The following is an 18616-nucleotide window of genomic DNA, read 5'->3' on the forward strand; positions in this document are numbered from 1 at the left end:
CGCTTGTTAATTAGATTGTGCGGACCCTTTGGACTGGGGTCGTCTTGTGACTGGAGGCGGCGATGCTGCAAGTGCAGATTGTCGCTTTGTTCTCGTATGCAAGACACTTCATCCACCTCGCTTCCAGGGTCTGACGCTGGCGTATGAGTGAGAGTGTGAATGGGTGGCTGGTTCCTTGATGTAGAGTGCCAAATGGAGGTAGAAAAGCACTATATAAATGTGACCATTTACCATTTGAGCAGTACTGGGCTCAAATGCCCAATAGTGCGGAAATGAACATGGAAGTTTTCTGGCACCATGCCCCAATGAGCACAGGCTATTGAGATCATTACAGTGCCGTCACGGATAGCCGTCTTTATGCTGTGAGGCAACAACGGTAACTGCTGCACCACCTTGCAACTACAGAGTTTGCTTTATTCTTGTTTCTGTTAGACTTGAATTGGCATTAAATCTGGAGAATGATGATATTTCGCAACTATTTTTACTGCATAAGTGATGGAGGGCCAGATCTCGTGCCTGGTGCAAGGACAGCCCTGCTCCAAACGCATCGTTAGACGTCATCTTGCTGAAATTAAACAAAGATGTGCTTAAACTGCAGACTTTCAGCTTTAATTTGAGGCTATTTACATCCAAATCAGATGAACGGTGTAGGAGTTACAAGCGTTTGTATGTGAGCCTTCCAGTTTTCAAGGGACCAAAAGTAATGGGACAAAGTAACGATAATGAATCAGACTTTTTTTCTTTTTAATATTTGGTTGCAAATCCTTTGAAGGCTGGAAGGCACAGATGTCACCAGGCGCTGGGTTTCATCCCTGGTGATGTTCTGCCAGGCCTCTACTGCAAATCTTCAGTTCCGGCTTGTTCTTGGGGCATTTTCCCTTCAGTTTGGTCTTCAGCAAGTGAAATGCAGCTCAATTGAGGATTGACTTGGCCACTGAATAACATTTTACTTCTTTGCCTTAAAAAGCTCTTCGGTTTGGCAGTAGCTTTGGGTCATTGTCCATCTGAACCTTGAAGCAGCGTCCGAGCATTTGGCTGAACATGAGCACATAATATTGCCCCAAACACTTCGGAATTCATCCTGCTGCTTTTGTCAACAGTCACATCATCAATAAATACAAGGGAACCAGTTCCATTGGCCCAGACAAGCCCATGCCATGATGCTGCACCACCATGTTTCACTGATGAGGGGGGATGTTTTGAATCATGAGCAGTTCCTTTCTTTCTCCAGACTTTCCTGGTGAAGTCTTCTCTTGATTGTTGACTGACACACATACACCACCTCCTGGAGAGTGTTTTTGATCTGACCTATTGTTGTGAAGGGGTTTTCTACACCAGAGACCAAAGTCTTCTGGGTCTTTTGGTGCTGTTGAGCTCACTGACACACCAGTGAGCTCAACAACACCAAAAGACCCAGAAGACTTTCTTTTTAATAATGTTCCAAACTGTTGATTTAGCCACACCTAATGTGTTTGCTCTCTCTCTGATGGGTTTATTTAGATTTTTCAGCCTAATAATGGCTTGCTTCAAAAACATAGGAATTTAGTGGATGTAGCAGATGTTCCGCGGTATGGCTTTAAATGAAAAGAGAATAGGTTGGCGTGTTACCTGAGGTAGTCGTAGAGTCCGTACATGGGCAGGAAGTCCACGTCGGTGAGGAAGACGTACGGCGTGGGGGCGTTGCGCAGGGCCACGTTGCGCAGCAGGTTGACCGGGTAGAACTGGCCCTCGCGGTACACGATGTGGTAGCCCACGTTCTTGCGGTTCTTGAGCACCTCCGAGGCCTGGGCGTAGCGGAGGAACTGCTGCGCCTCCGCGTCCGACATGTACAGGGCCAGGCTGATGGGGCCCTCCCAGTGTTTGCAGATGGCCTCCAGCATCTGCAGCCTGTGACGGAAGAGAGTCGGTGAGCGGGACAGTCCACAGTCCGGACACAACAGCGGAGGAAGTACTCAAATGATTGACCTATGGTGAGTCACTGCAGGTGAAGAGGGGAACAATGTTAGTTACAAAGATTAGCACAGATCTAAATTTGACATGCACCAATGTGAGAATAAGGCATTATCAGAAAACCGATCATTTCACACATAATTCTCAGCAGAAAGAATAAATCTGGTGCCTCCGCTTCCTAGGAGACTTCACGCACGGCTCGTTCACACAGATGTAGTCAATTCGCTGCAAGCTTGAGTTCAGATGTCCTGCCAAACATTTGCATCATGTAGTGTTATGTGGAGTCTGTTAAAAAAGACAGAGGGGAAGGCGAAGAGAGAGAAGACGAAGAGAGAGAAGACAAGTCTGAACCGAAGTGTGCCAGGCTGCAGGGGCGGAGCAGAGACAGTCAGGTTCTGGGGGGAGGGGGCACCAACTATTAAACTACAACATCTAAATGCAATTAATTTAATTCTACAACTAATATTTTTCAGAGTGTGTTTAATCTTGATGAGCTCCCCCTCCTCTCTGCACCTCTTTTATTTGGAAGGTGGTGGGTCACCATCAAACATTTCCACTCAGGGCACCAAACTGGCTTGCAGCGGCCCTGACTGAATCAGTACAGAGCAATAATTAAAAACCTGATTGTGAAGATTAAATAAGTAAACCATTCCCAAAATCCGGGACATCGCAGCCCCCTTATAGATCTGAAATTCTCTCAGGGCCCCCAATGATGATAATTGACTCTATGCAAAGGAATTTTCTCATTATTTTACAAATAAAATAACATTAAAAGCAATGACTGTAGGCTTAAGGCGAGACACTGCAGGTGAATAGGGAAAAAATGTATATTTACAGATATCAATTTGAAACTTTTGCTGTCGATCACTGGCATAAATGTGAGAAAAAAAATGCATTGCAATTTTTTTGTCATTTCATCTTTTCATATAAGAACAAGGTGTTTTATGCCTAAAAATGCCCCAAATTCCCCATCTTTCGACGACGAAATCTGAATAATGGATAGAGCTACATTCAAATTTATGGTTTCATTTTATTGATGAATGAGTTACCAAGACTTTCTCAGAGGGGATTTTGGATTTCTTGTTTAGTTTTAAAATAAGCTGTTTTATAGTGTAAACATTTGTAAATATTTAATTTTTTCCTTATTTTTTGGCATTAAAAACTCAATAAATGGGGCTAGGGACTAAATAATAAAAAATCCCTCTGAAAAAATCTTCCAAATATTGTTCAGTCCAAGGCATTGAATCAGTGCAATATTTAAACATGTTATTGTGAAGATTAGGCATATTTTCTGTTACCAGGTGAAAGCCTGTATGTTCAGAGACCAATTTGGCCCAAAACCTGAAAACTGAAAAAATTTAGTTTTGCCTGTAGTGTCTCCCCTTAAAGCATGTAGCAGTACGTTTTAGCAAATGTATTCATTTTTCCCTTCCTGTTCTTGTATGTACTTATTTTGTAGACAAGCTTTGGATGCCCCTGGTAGTGCCTTTCAGGCCCTAGGGAATGGTATAAGAAGTGTAAGGGGTGGGATACACAGTGTTACTTTTCCCCACTCCCTGTCGAGCAAAAAGATGATTTTGTATATTGTATTCACATTCAAATTTAGAATACAAAATGTACATATGGAAAAATGCTCTACACAAACAGAAGCCTTTATTTGTTGTTGTTTGGTTGGTGCATTATTATTCCAAATTCCCCTGAATCCCTACACTGTGGGAAGGCGTTTTGCGAGCTGTTCTCCCGAGTCCTCCCTGCCGCTGCGTCTCTCACGGTCACCGCAGTCAGTCCGTCCCCGCTCCTCGGGCACAGGTGTCCTTTAGCCTCCTCCGTATTACTATTGTTTGTCCAAGGATTTGGGCAGGCACAGTGAAAATCAGCCGTGAGAGAGAGAGAGAGAGCGGTGCGCCTTGTCCTTTTACTATTCATTTTACAGCAGCACGAAGCTCATTCATTCCGCTGTTGATTGTAGCGAATGGCACAGCTCCAGTGTTTCCAAAGCAATCTGCGTTTCATGCTGTAGACAGAGTGCGTGACGTTACTGGAGGAGTTTGTAAAAGGGGCACTTCTCCACAGACCCGCCTCTGAAGAGCACATTGTTCAAAGCAGAGGACACACACTGATCGTTGGAAGCCTATATATTTAGACTAAGAGCTGGCTTAAGGCGAGACGCTGCAGGTGAACAGGGAAGCAAAATACATTTAGAGATATCAATATGAAAGTGTTGATGTCGAGTAACTACTGCAAAGTAACATGTGCAACAACCTCTTTGCAAAACTACGTGCAATAATCTCTGCTTCTGCTTTATGCTGTGTCACTATATACTGTATTAGTTACAAAGATTTGTTCAGGGCATTTTGGATCTTGTTTAGTTTTTATAGTGGGAAAAAAAATATGTTGAAAGTATGGCCGGGCTGGGACCTTATTCTGGCCCGGGAATGTAATGATTTAGACCGACCCAAGTGTCCATGGAGTTGTAGCCAAACTACAGTGTGCTGGCTTTGTAAAAGGAAACTGAAGGTTCAATTATCACAATTTTCTACCAACTTCTCTTTTCACATGGGCCACAGTCTGAGCCTGATACAACTCCACAGTCAGCACCAAGTCATGGAGATAAAAATATTTATTATTTGTTAACTTTTTCTACATTGAACGCTAATGCCTTTCACGTACATTTTCCCCTTCCCTTCTTCTTCTGTCTCCGCTGGATTGGACCAAATTGAATTAAAGCAGAGGGGTGTTCCACTTAAACATCACCAGTTAGTTCAATGTTAAATAGGATCTTCCTGCCACAATAAATGAAAAGTGTGACGCTAAAGTTCTTTCTGATTTTGATCATCAGTCATTATTTGCTTGTGTAACTTCATTTATATCTGGAACAGCCCAGGCTCCTGCTGCAGTTAAAGCCTTTAGGCCTAGAACAGCACAACTGAGAGTCTGTTAGGAATTCAGTATTAAATTCTGACGGCCCAAAAGCACCGTGGCCCACCGGGAGACGTCCCGACTCCAGAGCTGTGGGAACGTATTATGCTGAGGGGCCAGATTGCCCCGACACACGCTTTTCTATATTTATTTCTTATTTAATAAGAAATGCTTGAAATACACAAACTATCCACCAGAGGGTGCTGCAGAAGCTTCAGCACCCTGGGTTCCCACAGTCTTCTCCGACTCTAACAATTAGCCAGCAGGCCTTTGGTAAAAAGTCCAATTTTGCCTTGTGTTTTTGGTTCAAAACTCAAAAATTAGCTATCGAGAAAAATCCCTCCAAAGAAGATTGGAAAGTTTGTTGTATGAAACTGTGCTACGAATGTGGAGATGTTGTTGCAACAGTGGATTGAAAACCTGATTTGGAGAAAAGGGGCTCTGAAGTTTTGTAACATGTGTGTTATATGACAAATATGGATACCATGTGGGACACGACGTCGACAAATGTCATAAAATAAAAACTGCTAAAGGTCCATTTTGTACTTTTTCAATAATACTTCGAGGTTATAGAAGAAATGTAACCTATTTTCTTTCTTTGCCTCAGTTTCCTATCTTTCTTTTTTTTAAGGTGTTATGCTGATTCCTGTACTGAGGAGCAACAAAGAGACCCCAGTCTAGCACTCCTGCATGCTTAGTTTTGCTTGGATTCCGGCAGTTGCTGCTGAATTACGTCTGCCTCAAATCCAAAGGAGAATCACACTGAATGATGTGGAGCTGTGTGGGCAGGTGTTTGCACTTTTATCCAAACTTGTTCGCAACGCAGCAGCAACACGGGGGAAGTGCAAAGTATGCCGTGACATATTTACAAAACCTTACTTGCAGTAATCTGTTCAGCTACTGTATGTTTTGAATCAGGGCTCATCCAATAACCTGCTAATGCTCCTCTGAAGGTCCTGCTTTTTTAGGGTTAACAGATACAGATAACTTTATTTCTCCCACAAGAGTATTTTGATTAATCGTGTGTTCAATTAGTCAGAATTACTGACCACGCAGTTTAAAATAACCCCCCCTCCAGATGTCGGATTTCCCACTGGGAAAGTCAGACGAGCCTCACATACACCGAGTTGGGGAAAACAACATGGCGACGTACGGTGTTAGCGATTAATAAAATTGCCCGAGTACAATTTTAACTTTTCTTGTGTCGTCCTGAAGTGCCCACTCACTGTCTATCATTCAATCCCTACACTGGAGTTGAGCCTCAATGGTTATAAGTGGACTGTTTGCTTTGTGATGCTAACGTTGCTAACGTTCACTGCGGGACACTAATGACATCAAGCACACACTGTGTTCTTTAACTGATTTGTAAAATGATTTAGTAGATTAGAAATGTAACCGTCTCAGTGTAAATGTGAATTGACTTTCTTCAGAGTAAGACTTTAGTTCCGATACCATGAGTGACAGTAACATGAAACTAAATACAATGTTCCCTTTCTTTCAGGTAAAAAGGCTGAGGCCTCATTGCTCTTTAGTCACAGACTAAAGAGCAATGAGAGTGTGAAGAAGGAAGTCATGGAGATTCTGCTTTAGACAGAACTTCATACTTCTTCCATAGGAGTCATATCATATTCTGAACCTCAACTGTCGTAAAAACATATAATATATGGAAAAAAAGTATTAGAATTACAAAAAGGAAAATATGTGTAAATCCTGTATATAATTAAAATATTAGTTAATTATTATTTACTCATTGTAAAAAAAAATACAAAAATAAAAACCATGTCATTTGTAGCTGCTGGAGAGTCATGTGTGTCCCAGTTCCTCTGAGTCGTGGTGGGTCCTGGTGGACCATGACAGATGTGGACAGGACTGTGGTAGATCTACTTTTACTTCAGTCCACATCAGTCCTGCTGCACCACGACTCAAAGGAACTGGGACAAACATGATTCTACAGCAAGGGTTTGATTTTGTAGAATGAGAGTAATTAATAATCAACTGACATTTAAATCACACAAAAAATCAGGACTTTCACACCTATTACTGAGAAATACTGGAATTTCAATCTTTTATTGTTACATTCAGCAGACGTGTAGTGTTGTAACGCAGTATCTCCATGACTTCCTTTCTCTTTTCTCAGTGTGTGACTGAAGAGCCATGAGGCCTCAGAGGCAATTAGAGATATCAATTTGAAACTTCTGCTGTAGATTACTGCAAAATGTATTGCAAGTTTTATGTCATTTTATGTTTTCATATAAAAAAAAGAAAATGGTCAAAATGTCTATATTTTCAGAGACAGAATCTCTCTTTATGTTTATGTTTTTATTGTGTTTGCATATTAGATTTTTCAGAGGGGATTTTGGATCTAGTTTAGTTTTTGAATAAGTTAACCATAAGAGAAAAATATAGTAAAAAAAAAAACCTTTGCAGCACACATGGAAGTAAAATATGTCGCTATCTGTGAATGAATGAACAAGGGAAAGCCATCTTTGCGAAGTATCTTAGTTTTCTGACATGAAAACTAAAATGTTATGGGAGAAAACTAGCAAAAAATCTCCACATTGACTACTGCCTGAGAAAAAATCAATGTTTTCACCTGCAGCGTCTCGCCTTAAATTCTTTGTATTTGTCTCCCTGTCTTTAAAATTCCAAACATGACGACTGGAACACTGAAAAAAAAAAAAAAAAAAAGAAGTTTCCCTGCTCTGAGTTGGGAGGACGAATGGAACGCAGCATTAGAGCAGTCTCCAAAACCAACCAAACAAATAAAAAACAGTCACACAACGACAAACAAACGGAGCGGTCTCATAAATAACGCAATAAAAAGCCTGAGATACAGACGAGATACAACCGCATCAAGGCGACAGAGCGTTAAAGCTGGAGTCTGTCAAGAGACCCGTGTTGTGCTGGGACCTCCTTTCTGCCCCGGAGAGTTTTATCACATAGACCGGCCTGTTTACACACTGAGCTTTAGCCTCCGTGGGGCCTTCGGTCATTTTGACCCGCTGTTATGTTCCGGGCATTTGGATGCAAGGTGACATAAGGGGGCGCCCTTCCAACTTTCTCAGTGTAAATGTGAATTGTCTTTCGTCAGAGTTAGACTTTAGGTCAAACACGATGAGTCACAGTAACATGACGCTAAATACAGTGATCTCTTTGTCACTGAAGAGCAAAGAGGTCTCAGCCTTTTTACTTGAAACAGACTGAGAAATGAAGAAGGAAGTCATGGAGCTTCTGCTTTAGACAGAACGTCAGACTTCTGCTGAGAACTCTATGTAGTAAATAAATTAAGAATGAAGTGAGAATTCTAATTAAACTCTGATTATTTCTGAATTCTTATTTCTAAATCACACAATTGATGCTTTCAAAGGTTAAAAAATATCCATATATATTATCTGATGTAGAGTCATGTTTTTTCCAGTTGGTGGACCATGACGGATGTGGACAGGACTGTAGTAACTATTTTCTCCAAAGTAAAAGTAGATCTACCATGGTAACTGTTGAAGAAATGAACCTCATGAGCTTCTTCTGTAACATCTGTCCACATCAGTCCTGCTGCACCACCACTTAACCAATATTGTAATTTATATACAGGATTTTTCACACTTATTATAAAGAAATGCTTGAATTTCAATCTTTTAATGTTGCATCCAGCAGAAGTGTAATGTGCTCAAGCAGAATCTCCATGACTTCTTTCTTCACTTGAAGAGCAATGAGGCCTGAGCCTTTATCCTGACAATAAAGAGCTCACTATTTAGCATCATGTTACTGTGACTCACGGTGTCTGACCTACAGTGTAACTCTGAAGCCAATCAGATCACAGAGACTCAGAGTGGGTTGGGCTCAAATGTGACCAAACGCCAAGATCTGAGACCAAAAATAATATTTCAATGCTTTAACAGGTTAAGGGCCACACGAGGGTTAGCTAACCTCGTCAGGCGTTTATCCTCGAGGTCAGAGGTTATTGGGAAGAGGAAAAGACAGCTTCAATGGCTCGTACCTGTCCATGGAGAGCTGGGCCACCAGGGTGACGTCGGTGTCGTCCGTCTGCGGGTACTCGTACTGGAGGAAGTACAGGTGCACCCTGTGGACCGTGAGGCGCTCCCTCCTGAAGTCGTAGCACTGGTCGTCCTCGTCCAGCTGCTCCAGAGCCGACTGCAGCTGAGGGGACACAGGACAATGTGAGCGGACGAGTGAAAACATGTGTCGAACTGGTTTCAAAAATACACAACTTTTAAATATCGATGTTGAGCCTGTGTGAATGAAACAAAAACGTGGCACAATTTCTCCGTCTTTTCTTTAGCAGTGGTGTCAAATTCTTAACCCCCGCCGTGAGGGCATTTCTTCCAGTACGGCGCTACATAAATCGAAAAGCTTCTTACAGCCTACAGGCCAGTGTCACGCCTCATTTGGAAGCCAAGGCCTACAAAACGGATCTCAACTGATCTTTTTCCTCGCGCTGATGTCACTTCTTTGACGTTTGTTTATTTCATCGCTTTTTTTGTGCCACTTTTTTGTAGCTCTTTTGTGGATTTTTTGACATTTTTCTTCTTCATCCTTTTTTGTTGCCTGCATCTTTTTGTCTCGTTTTTGTCGCTATGTTGACGCTTTGTCAGGAAGCTTTTCATAAACTTTCTTTGTAAGCACGAAGCCAGCTCAGTAAATGTGTGCCTCCACATCATAGACTGTATATATAATGGACAGCTTCTCCGCACTCCTCCCCGTTTACCATAATGACCACGCTCGTGGGGGAATTCATGGCGGATTTACAGACTCCCCCTCCCCAGCTCTGACGAAGCATGTTCCTAAAAAGGACATAAGGGCGGGATCTTCACTGTAGACTCGGCCCTTGCGTGGCGTGTTGCTCGCGCAGCTCCAATGCTAACAGTCCGACCCTCATTAAGTAAGAGATTTCAAAAATTCTTCTTAAAACCAGCCTGGTCCCCTTAATTGTAACTAACCCAGCGTTTGCACAGGAGGAATATCTAGCTCTAGATAGTGCCAAAAAAATTGGGACCAGGCTTTAAAGTTGTTTTTAACGTGTCTAAAGTCCAATGCTTTTCAATGGGGGACCAGCAGCGATATGGAGGTACCACAGCAATGTCGGCCTCCAGTGTTGTGGGCATAAAGCAGAGCAGCCAGCGGCCATTGGTCCACATGGGTCGACTCAGGTCTGTGAAAACGGCGCAATTCATCTTCCAGGCCTGTGTGAGGCGCTGTGACCCTAACACAGATAATAGAACAAGATGTAGAGGGCGCATGCGCAGGAAGGTTTTGTGGAATGTAAACAGTGAAAATGAAACTGATTCAAGGATTTAGGATCTACAGAAGAGACGAGGAGGAGAGTTTATTCTTCAGACGTAACGGGACTAAAGCAGAAAAACCTGTCATGGACCGGACTTTTACTGTCAGTCCAAAAACACAGACTGACTTGTCACCTGTGGCTTGTGGACTCCAGTGGAGCAAAGAGGAGCAGAGTAAAACCATCATAGATCCAAAAACTCATTCTAAGGTCAGTAGATTATGGATTTTTATTTATTTATTTATTTATTTATTTAAGTAGGGACAGTACATATTAATGAACATATAAAATATGTAAATATGTCAGATTTTAGCCATAGGCTAATTTCCATCTGTTGTCCCTAGACAGGCTGATGTGAAACTTCACATTGAACATTTAACAATGACACACAACAAAGTCACAAGACAGTACAGGAACAGAACGACTGCAGGACAAGGAACAATGGGACCACAAGATACACATTCAAATATACTGTACAAAGAACATTAGGAATCTCAGGCAAATACAATGACAAAAGACTGGACGGGACAGAGGACAGGGAGGACAGGGAAGGGTGAGGCAGAAAATGGGAGCGAAGGCGGTTCACTTCCACAAACCCAGGGGAAATCATTAATTGCTACGGATTTATAAAAATCTAAATCACAGACACCACTCTGCTGTGATGTCATCGTTTTAGTAAAAGTTGCGCAGACGTCGTAACAACGGCGCCACGTAAACGGCGTTTTGAGATCTTTCCACTCTGGGAGCTAGTTTGGAAAATGTTCGTTTACAGACCCCCAAGAAGAAGAAGAAGAAACTTTATTTATATAGCACCTCTCACAGATAAAATCACAAAGTGCTTCACAAAGGATCAAAGAAAACATGACATCATTTACATAGGAACAATCACAGCCTTGTCAACTAAAAGCTCGTCTGAAAAGCAGCGTCTTCAGCTGCTTTTTGAAGGAATCAACAGAGTCGGCTGTACGTAGCGACAAAGAAAGATCATTCCACAATTTAGGAGCAACGGCTTCAAAGGACAGATCACCTCTGGTTTTAAAGTGGGTTCTTGGGACAGTGAGGAGGTTCTGGCTCGAGGACCTAAGGGTGCGACCCGAGGAGTAAGGGCACAGCAGGTCAGATACATATTTGGGAGCCTGACCATGCAGCGCTCTAAAAGTCAAAACTAAAATTTTAAATTCAATTCTTAATTTGATGGGGAGCCAATGCAGCGAGGATAAAATGGGAGTAATGTGTGACCGTCTGCTAGATCCTGTTCAAAGCCGCGCTGCAGCATTTTGAACCATTTGAAGACGATTCAAAGCAGGTTTGTTAAACAAGTAATAGGGAGATACAACAACGAGATGAGATAAAAGCTTGAATCACCAATTCTAGATCAGAGTTGGATAAAATTGGCCTCAACTTGGCAATGTTTCTCAAATGGAAAAAACATTTTGCCCCGAGTGGCTGTCAAGAGACAAAGACTGGTCAAACCAAACGCCAAGATTTCTGATGCTCGACTGAACCGAGGAGCCCAGAGAACCAAGGTGGTTTACAATCGAGGGGATTTTCTGCTCTGGGGCAATTATCAAAGTCTCAGTCTTTTTAGAATTTAGCTGAAGGCAGTTTTCACAAAGCCACGACTTTACACTTGAAAGACAATCCATTAACTCTGACAGTCTGTGCATCTCTGACTCCTTAAAGGAAAAGTACAGTTGAATATCATCAGCATAGAGGTGATAAGACACATAAAACGCCGGGCTCGTATGGACGATACACTGGATTGATCAAATATCTTTGTGTTTGGTCCTCAGCTTGACTTCGTATGGACAGGGCCTTAGATTTGGTTAAAGTCCAACTGGAGAAAATGTACTCTGTTAAAAGGAGCTAGATGCAGGTTGGCCATTTTATACTCACTACTGCCACCTCAGGTCACATGTGTAACTGCACCTTCTATATTAAGCTTGTGCATGACGGCACTTCAGACCCGAAGTAACACCTTTTTGAGAGACAGTTCAGGATTTTAGAGGCAGTTGTGGTGAACCGGTCTGGGCTCATTCTACACATTAGGACATGGCTGGATCCTGTAAGGGGAGGAAAATACTTAATTTTAACATTTTTAAACTCTGTATAGTCCCTTTAAGGTGGTGGATACGCGGTAAACATTATCATTGAATTGTCCACATGTACAGGTAGAACTCAGGAAAACCGCTAACATTTCTGGGACTTCTGGCTCTTTCCATAAAAATAAACTGACTGAAGTTTTAAAAATGTAATGTTAGATGGACTCTCCTGCTCTTGAACAGAAAGCACAAGAGGCTAGCTGGCCGGGCTACTCCTATAGGAAGTAGAGCGAGTGGACTCATTCAAGTATTCAGTAACAACTTTGGACAATTCTGTCGCATTTAATGAGCATGTGTTGACTGTATTCACAAGAAAGCAAACGCTCTTCCTGCTGTGGCAGCTGAGAGGTTTTGAAGGCAGTGACCACAAGGGTTTATCGGTCCGTAATTGAGAGTGTACCGATGTTCAACAAAGGCACTTGGTTTGGCCACTTAACTGTCAAAAACAAAGCTAAACTGGGCAGAGCTGTAAACCAGGGCGGTAAAAGCGGTGCCTCGTCTCTGTCATAAGATCACAGATGACGATATCCATCCACTGTCCCACTTTGAGCTCCTTCCATCAGGGCAGAGATACAGACTTCCTTGTGCCAAATAAAATGTGTGTAGGAATTATTTTTTCCCCGTGCCATCAGAGAGTCGTAACCCCTAGCGCTGCTCAGTCTGTTCCATTCCTTTTGCATTGATGAGGTAAATCTGCTGCTGGGCAAATGTACTGTGACTGTATGAGCAAGCCAAAGACACGTTTTTGTCATCATCGCACATGGTAGACAAGAGCGGCAGTGGCACAGATGGTAGAGCGGGTCGTCCCGTGATTGGAAGGTCAGGGGGTTCGAATCCCGGCCGCTGTAGGTGTACACTGTTGTTGTTTCCTTGGGCAATACACTTCACCCTCCTTGCCTCCAGTGTCTGCGTACACTGGTGACGCTGTGAGTGCCAAATGTAGGTGGAAAAGTGCTTTACAAGTTGAGACCCACTTACCATTTACAATAAAGGTATTCTGTTCTATTCTAACTTATATAAGCATAAGTTAGATGAATTGTCCCCACTTTTTATCTGGTTTTCAACTAATGACTGGACAAAATATATACTTAAAAAGGAACAGGCCGCTGTTTTTCCATACTGAGATATGTTCTTACCTGAGCTTAGACGAGTTGATGTGTACCTGTTTGGTTGTTTTGCGTGACTGAGCGCACACACAAAGACCAAAGATGTTGTTAGCATTTGGCCTCTCCCAGTATATTCCTATAGCTCCAAACGGGGGAGAAGTTGGAAGCTACCACGCTCTTCCACGGGCACAAAGACCAGACAGGTACATATCGACTCGTCTAATCTCAGGTAAGAACATATCTCAGTACGGAAAAACGGTGGTCTGTTCCTTTAAGGCACTGTCAGAAAAAAACTGTGCTTCCGTTTTTGAACTCACAGAGAAAACAGCAGACTTCACGTCTCTCTGAAGGATTGGGAAAGCTTGCAGTCTGGCTGACCAGGCAAAATTAGGAGCGTACTGTCATCGACAGATGACAAGATTTAAAGTGACACAACCAATGAAGCCAGTTTGTGCAACCATTTCATAAAACTGTAAATAGGTTTAACAACTGGATGCCTCACAGCAGGAAGGGCCCGACCTGGACGGGGCCTTTCTGTGTGGAGTTTGCACGTTCCCCTCATGTCTGTGCCGGTTTCCCCTGGGTACTAACAGGTAAAATTGGTTCCCCTCTGGGCCCAGGACTCCCCTGAAAATGAGTTTCTAAATCTCAGTGGGACTATCCTGGTTAAATAAAGATCAAATAAATTCATAAAAACCTTAAAGGAACAGGCCACCGTTTTTTCCATACTTAGATATGTTCTTACGTGAGCTTAGACGACTTGATATGTACCTGTCTGGTCTTTGTGCCAGTGGAAGAGCGTGGTATCTTCTAACTTCACCCCCCGTTTGGAGCTATAGGAATATACTGGGAGAGGCCAAATGCTAACAACATCTTTGGTCATTGTGCACGACTGAGGGCACGCACACAGACAAGACGGGTACGTATTAACTCGTCTAAGCTCAAGTAAGAACATGTCTCAGTATAGAAAAAGGGTGGCCTGTTCCTTTAACAGAACATCAGCTAATTTGTGACCACTGTGCCATTTAGTACACAGACATATACTTCTTCATTAGTAATAAGTTCTGTGTGGGTGGTATGTTTTCACCTCATGGGACTGCGGATGGAAATGAGCTCTGAGCTAAATCCGGCATATTTACAGCACTGGTTGCCTGTCCATTCATTTCCATTGACTCATTCAAATAAATAAATGCAATGACAAAAAGGAAAATGAAACGGCACAAACACAAGATTCCAGACAGACAAATGAACATTTAGGTCTTTTTCAACATGAAATGCTGAAAGCTGTGAAGAAAGTCCTCTTTAAGCCGTTTAACAAGTCGAGGGACCGTTACGGAGTAAGTCATTAGTGCCACCTCTGCTCTCTGTACACGCTCTGTAGCATCGTTAGCATCATTAGCATTAGCGCTCAGTCTGTAAAGAGGCTGTAATTTCCATTCATCAGGAGCCATCAGACACCTGCCGGGCGCCGCGCCAACTTTGTTTCCGAAGTTGGAGCTAAAGTGCATTCGCAGAGAAAATAAATGAGTTCAAACATGGAGCGCTGGTCACGGGCCAAAACCAACAGGGCGCGTTTCTCCAGGGGTGGGGGCGCTGAGGTCGCAGGAGCTGGCACCGGAGCAGGCCTTTAATGGCACCACGGCGGCTGCGGCCAAAGAAGCGGCGTATGGAGTCCCTTCAGGAGGAGTAAAAATGACCAAGAACTTGATTAAGCCTGAAGTCCTAAAAGCAAAAACGATCGTGTGGCCAAAAATAATCCGCTTTAACCTCAGCATCGCTCTATCCGCTTGGACAACCTGCGCTTACTGTTTTGCAACTATCCCCGCTCAGTCGTCAAGGAAATTTCAAACGCAGAAGATTTTCAAAGAGAATGTTTAACCTCTTATCAGAGAAGCTTCTTCACACTCATCTAATCAAAATTGGGGATTGGTTTTAAAGCTGCCTTAAGCGATGTCTTTTTGAAATGTTTTTATCAGTCGGTGGAGCAGTGAACTCTGCTCTGCTCCACCGACTGATGAAAACATTTCAAAAAGACATCGCATCAGAGCAGGTCGGTCAGATGTTTATCAGTTCACCATATTTTTGTCAACTTCTGTCATAATGCTAAACTCTTAGCCGCTAACTGTTGCAGCATCTTCTGTTGGGGGTGTGTGCTGTGAGGTGAGGGCATGTATCTATTATAATAAACGGGTGAGGGAGGTGCGAGGGCCAGCGCTGGTCTTCTTCTACATTCTGCTAGTGCCTCCAAACAGAACTGACACATTTGTAGGCCACCTTGCGTGCCTATGCCTTTTCAGCTCTGCCAATACATTTTCAACTGGATGGAGATCAGGACTTTGTGCTCACTTTGTGCATTTGGAAGACCCATGTGAGCCCAAGCTGTGACTTCCCGGCTGATGTCTTGAGATGTGGCGTCAATATTTAATATGTAAGTGTTCTTTCTTCATGATGTCATCTATTTTGTGAAGTGCACCAGCCCCTCCCACAGCAAAATAACCCCACAGCATGATGCTGCCCCCCTCCCCATATTTCACAGTTGGGATGGTGTTCTTAGCTTGCAAAATTCCTCCTTTTTCCTCTAAACTTGATCATGGTCATTATGGCAAAAATGTTTCATATTTTTTTCCGTTCAGACCACAGGATATGTCTCCAAAAAATAAAGTCTTTATATCTTTTTATTTCTAAAACTCCAATCTGGCTTTTTTATGTTTCTTTTGGAGTCAGAGCTTCCTCCTGCAGAGTTCCCCCTCAGCCCATGTCGGTGCAGGACTTGTTTCACTCTGGATAATGACAAACTCTTACCAGTTTCAGCATCTTCACCAGGTGTTTTGCATTTTTTCTTAGCTTGATCTTCACATTTCAGACACAGCACGTTCATCTATGGGACACAGAACCCGCCTTCTTTCTGATCTGTGATGACTGGTCATTTCCATCATGGTTTTAACCAATGAGCCTGAACCTTTGAGTGTCTTGAATTTGCACCCGAGGATGAACCAGACTTGTGCTTCCAAGGTCATGACATCGTCATCTGGGCTTTCCCAAACTGTTTAAAGGTATAGTAATCTTAGATTTTTTCTACACAATTGTTTATTACTTTTTACAAAACCAAAAGTTTACGTGCACTATCTGTCATTCGTCTGGAATTTAGCAAATAGAAATATTTTTTGAAATTCTAATTGACCTAAGAAAAACAAAAGTTAATTCTGGTTCCATGTTTGAGATTGAAAAAAAATTCAAATGTGCCTTTTTACGAAGTGTGTGTAAACGGTTTTCAATGTAGCTTCAGTGTCCCCTGGGGGAGTCTGACAAAGCGCTGTCGCGACTGCAAACATCTGCGCCAACAGTCTGACCAGCACCATTCATTCACGCACACACATTATTCACACAGGCCTATTGTGGACAAATGAAATACAGCTTAAGTGATCATCTACCAGGATCACACAATCTTTAGAAAATATGATTATTTGCCCGTGTTCAAGCTAGTGTTTATAGGACATTAATTACCACTGGCGCTCACCATTTCGGGTCAGCAGAACAAGCGTCGCCACATTGTGCATTGGGCCAATGAGCGTGAAGAAGCGTCTCGGACATGAGGCGAAACGTCCTTAGCTCGAACAGCCCAGTCTGTCTGTTGACTTCTCCCTATGATACACATTCTGCTTTAACCCTCTGTGGACTTGTACCTGGATGCTCTGGGCGCTGTTGGGGCTGGGGCACCCGAACAGCTCTCTCCTCAGCAGGTTTCCGTCATACTCCAAAAACGTCAGGTACAGGTTCCGGAAGAACTCCACGTGTTTGTTCTTCACTCGCAGCTTCTTGGGAGAGTTCCAGTGGATCACCTGCACAGGACAAGGGTACAAGTTAATCTTTGCACCGGGCGCTCGCTTTGACTGGCTGAGATAAAGCAATGAATTACTTCCATGGCCACGTAAACAGAGCCTGGACCTGGCATTGACTCACGGGGTACTACTGCTTCTTATGATTTGTGATGCGCAAGACCATACTCCCAGTGGGCTTTGGGGTTTACACCGCTTCTTTTTTTGAACCTTAAATTGACTTGAAAACGCTTGGGGAAACCCTGCGTTATTATATAAAGAAGAAAGCCAAGCAGCAACTTTTTCTTTCTTTGACTTTCCGACCTGAGCAGATGTTCATTTTTCATCTCTGTCAAAACATTTTTCTTCCTCTCCCTGCGACCTCACTAGCTCCGCAGCATATGCCCGCTGCCGGGGGATGGACCGCAGCAGTCAGCAGTAGTAAGGTGCAGTGCAGTAACTCAGCAGTATCAACGGTATTACCTCGAGATCGTAAACCACTGTAAAGCACTGCTCAGAATTAGGAATTATACAGGGCTACGTTCAGACCGCAGGCCAAAGCGACCTAAATTAGTTTTTTTTTTCCCCGCTATGATCTTTTCATGACAGTCTGAGCCATGGAAATACAAAGGAGAAGCGAAATATAGAGCACAAAAATAACCATCACCCTGTTGTGGAGCGTATTGGCACAGAACAATGAAGTAAATTGTCCTTTTGTGTTTATACAGTAATTGCTGCCATGCCTCCTTTTTTAAATTTACAAAAAGTATAGATACTTTTTACCCAGTACCCAGCAAATGCTCCAGTGTAAATTTGACACTGTTCGGTGTCTACATGATTCACACCTTCTCAGTGTAAATGTGAATTACTCTCTTCAGATTTAACTTTAGGTCAGACACAAGTGACACTAACATGACACTACATGTGCTCTGTGCATTCAGTAAAAAGACTGAGGCCTCATTGCTATTCAGTCACAGACCGACAGTGAAGAAGGAAGTCATGGAGATTCTGCTTTAGACAGAACTTCAGACTTCTGCTGATGGATATAAGAATGAAAGGAAATTAAGTTTATTTCATTTTTAAGTAACAAGTTCAAGAGGTGAAAATCTTCTTTATTCAATGTATTTTAAATAAAACAAGCATAAACTGCAGGTCAATTGTATCAGAGGAACTGGGACACATGACTCTACATCAGAGTCCTGGTGGGTCATGGTGAACCATGACAGATGTGGACAGGACTGTGGTAGATCTACTTTTACTTTAGAGAAAATAGTTACTTTAGTAACTGTTGAAGAAATGAACCTCATGAGCTTCTTCTGTAACATCTGTCCACAACAGTCCTGCTGCACCACGACTCAGAGGAACTGGGACATAATTAACATGTTTTTGTTTGTTTAATTTATCATAAATTAATTAATTTTAAAA

At 42.7% G+C, this 18616-nt stretch overlaps 1 protein-coding gene and 1 long non-coding RNA gene across 2 annotated transcripts in view; one reads left to right on the plus strand and one right to left on the minus strand.

Moving 5' to 3' along the window:
- LOC306961973 overlaps positions 1 to 18616 on the plus strand; it is a 333958-nt gene that overhangs the window by 111323 nt on the left and 204019 nt on the right. The gene's annotated exons all lie outside the window — the stretch shown is intronic.
- large2 (LARGE xylosyl- and glucuronyltransferase 2) overlaps positions 1 to 18616 on the minus strand; it is a 243606-nt gene that overhangs the window by 15569 nt on the left and 209421 nt on the right. The window contains exons 11-13 of the mRNA XM_079554901.1: positions 17060 to 17215; positions 8867 to 9027; positions 1609 to 1887 (exon numbers count right to left, since the gene is read on the minus strand). Coding sequence (XP_079411027.1) covers positions 1609 to 1887; positions 8867 to 9027; positions 17060 to 17215 — 596 coding nt within the window. The remainder of the gene's footprint in view (positions 1 to 1608; positions 1888 to 8866; positions 9028 to 17059; positions 17216 to 18616) is intronic.

The sequence above is a fragment of the Gobius niger genome (assembly GCF_951799975.1).
Source record: "Gobius niger genome assembly, chromosome: 4".
Taxonomy (NCBI): domain Eukaryota; kingdom Metazoa; phylum Chordata; class Actinopteri; order Gobiiformes; family Gobiidae; genus Gobius; species Gobius niger.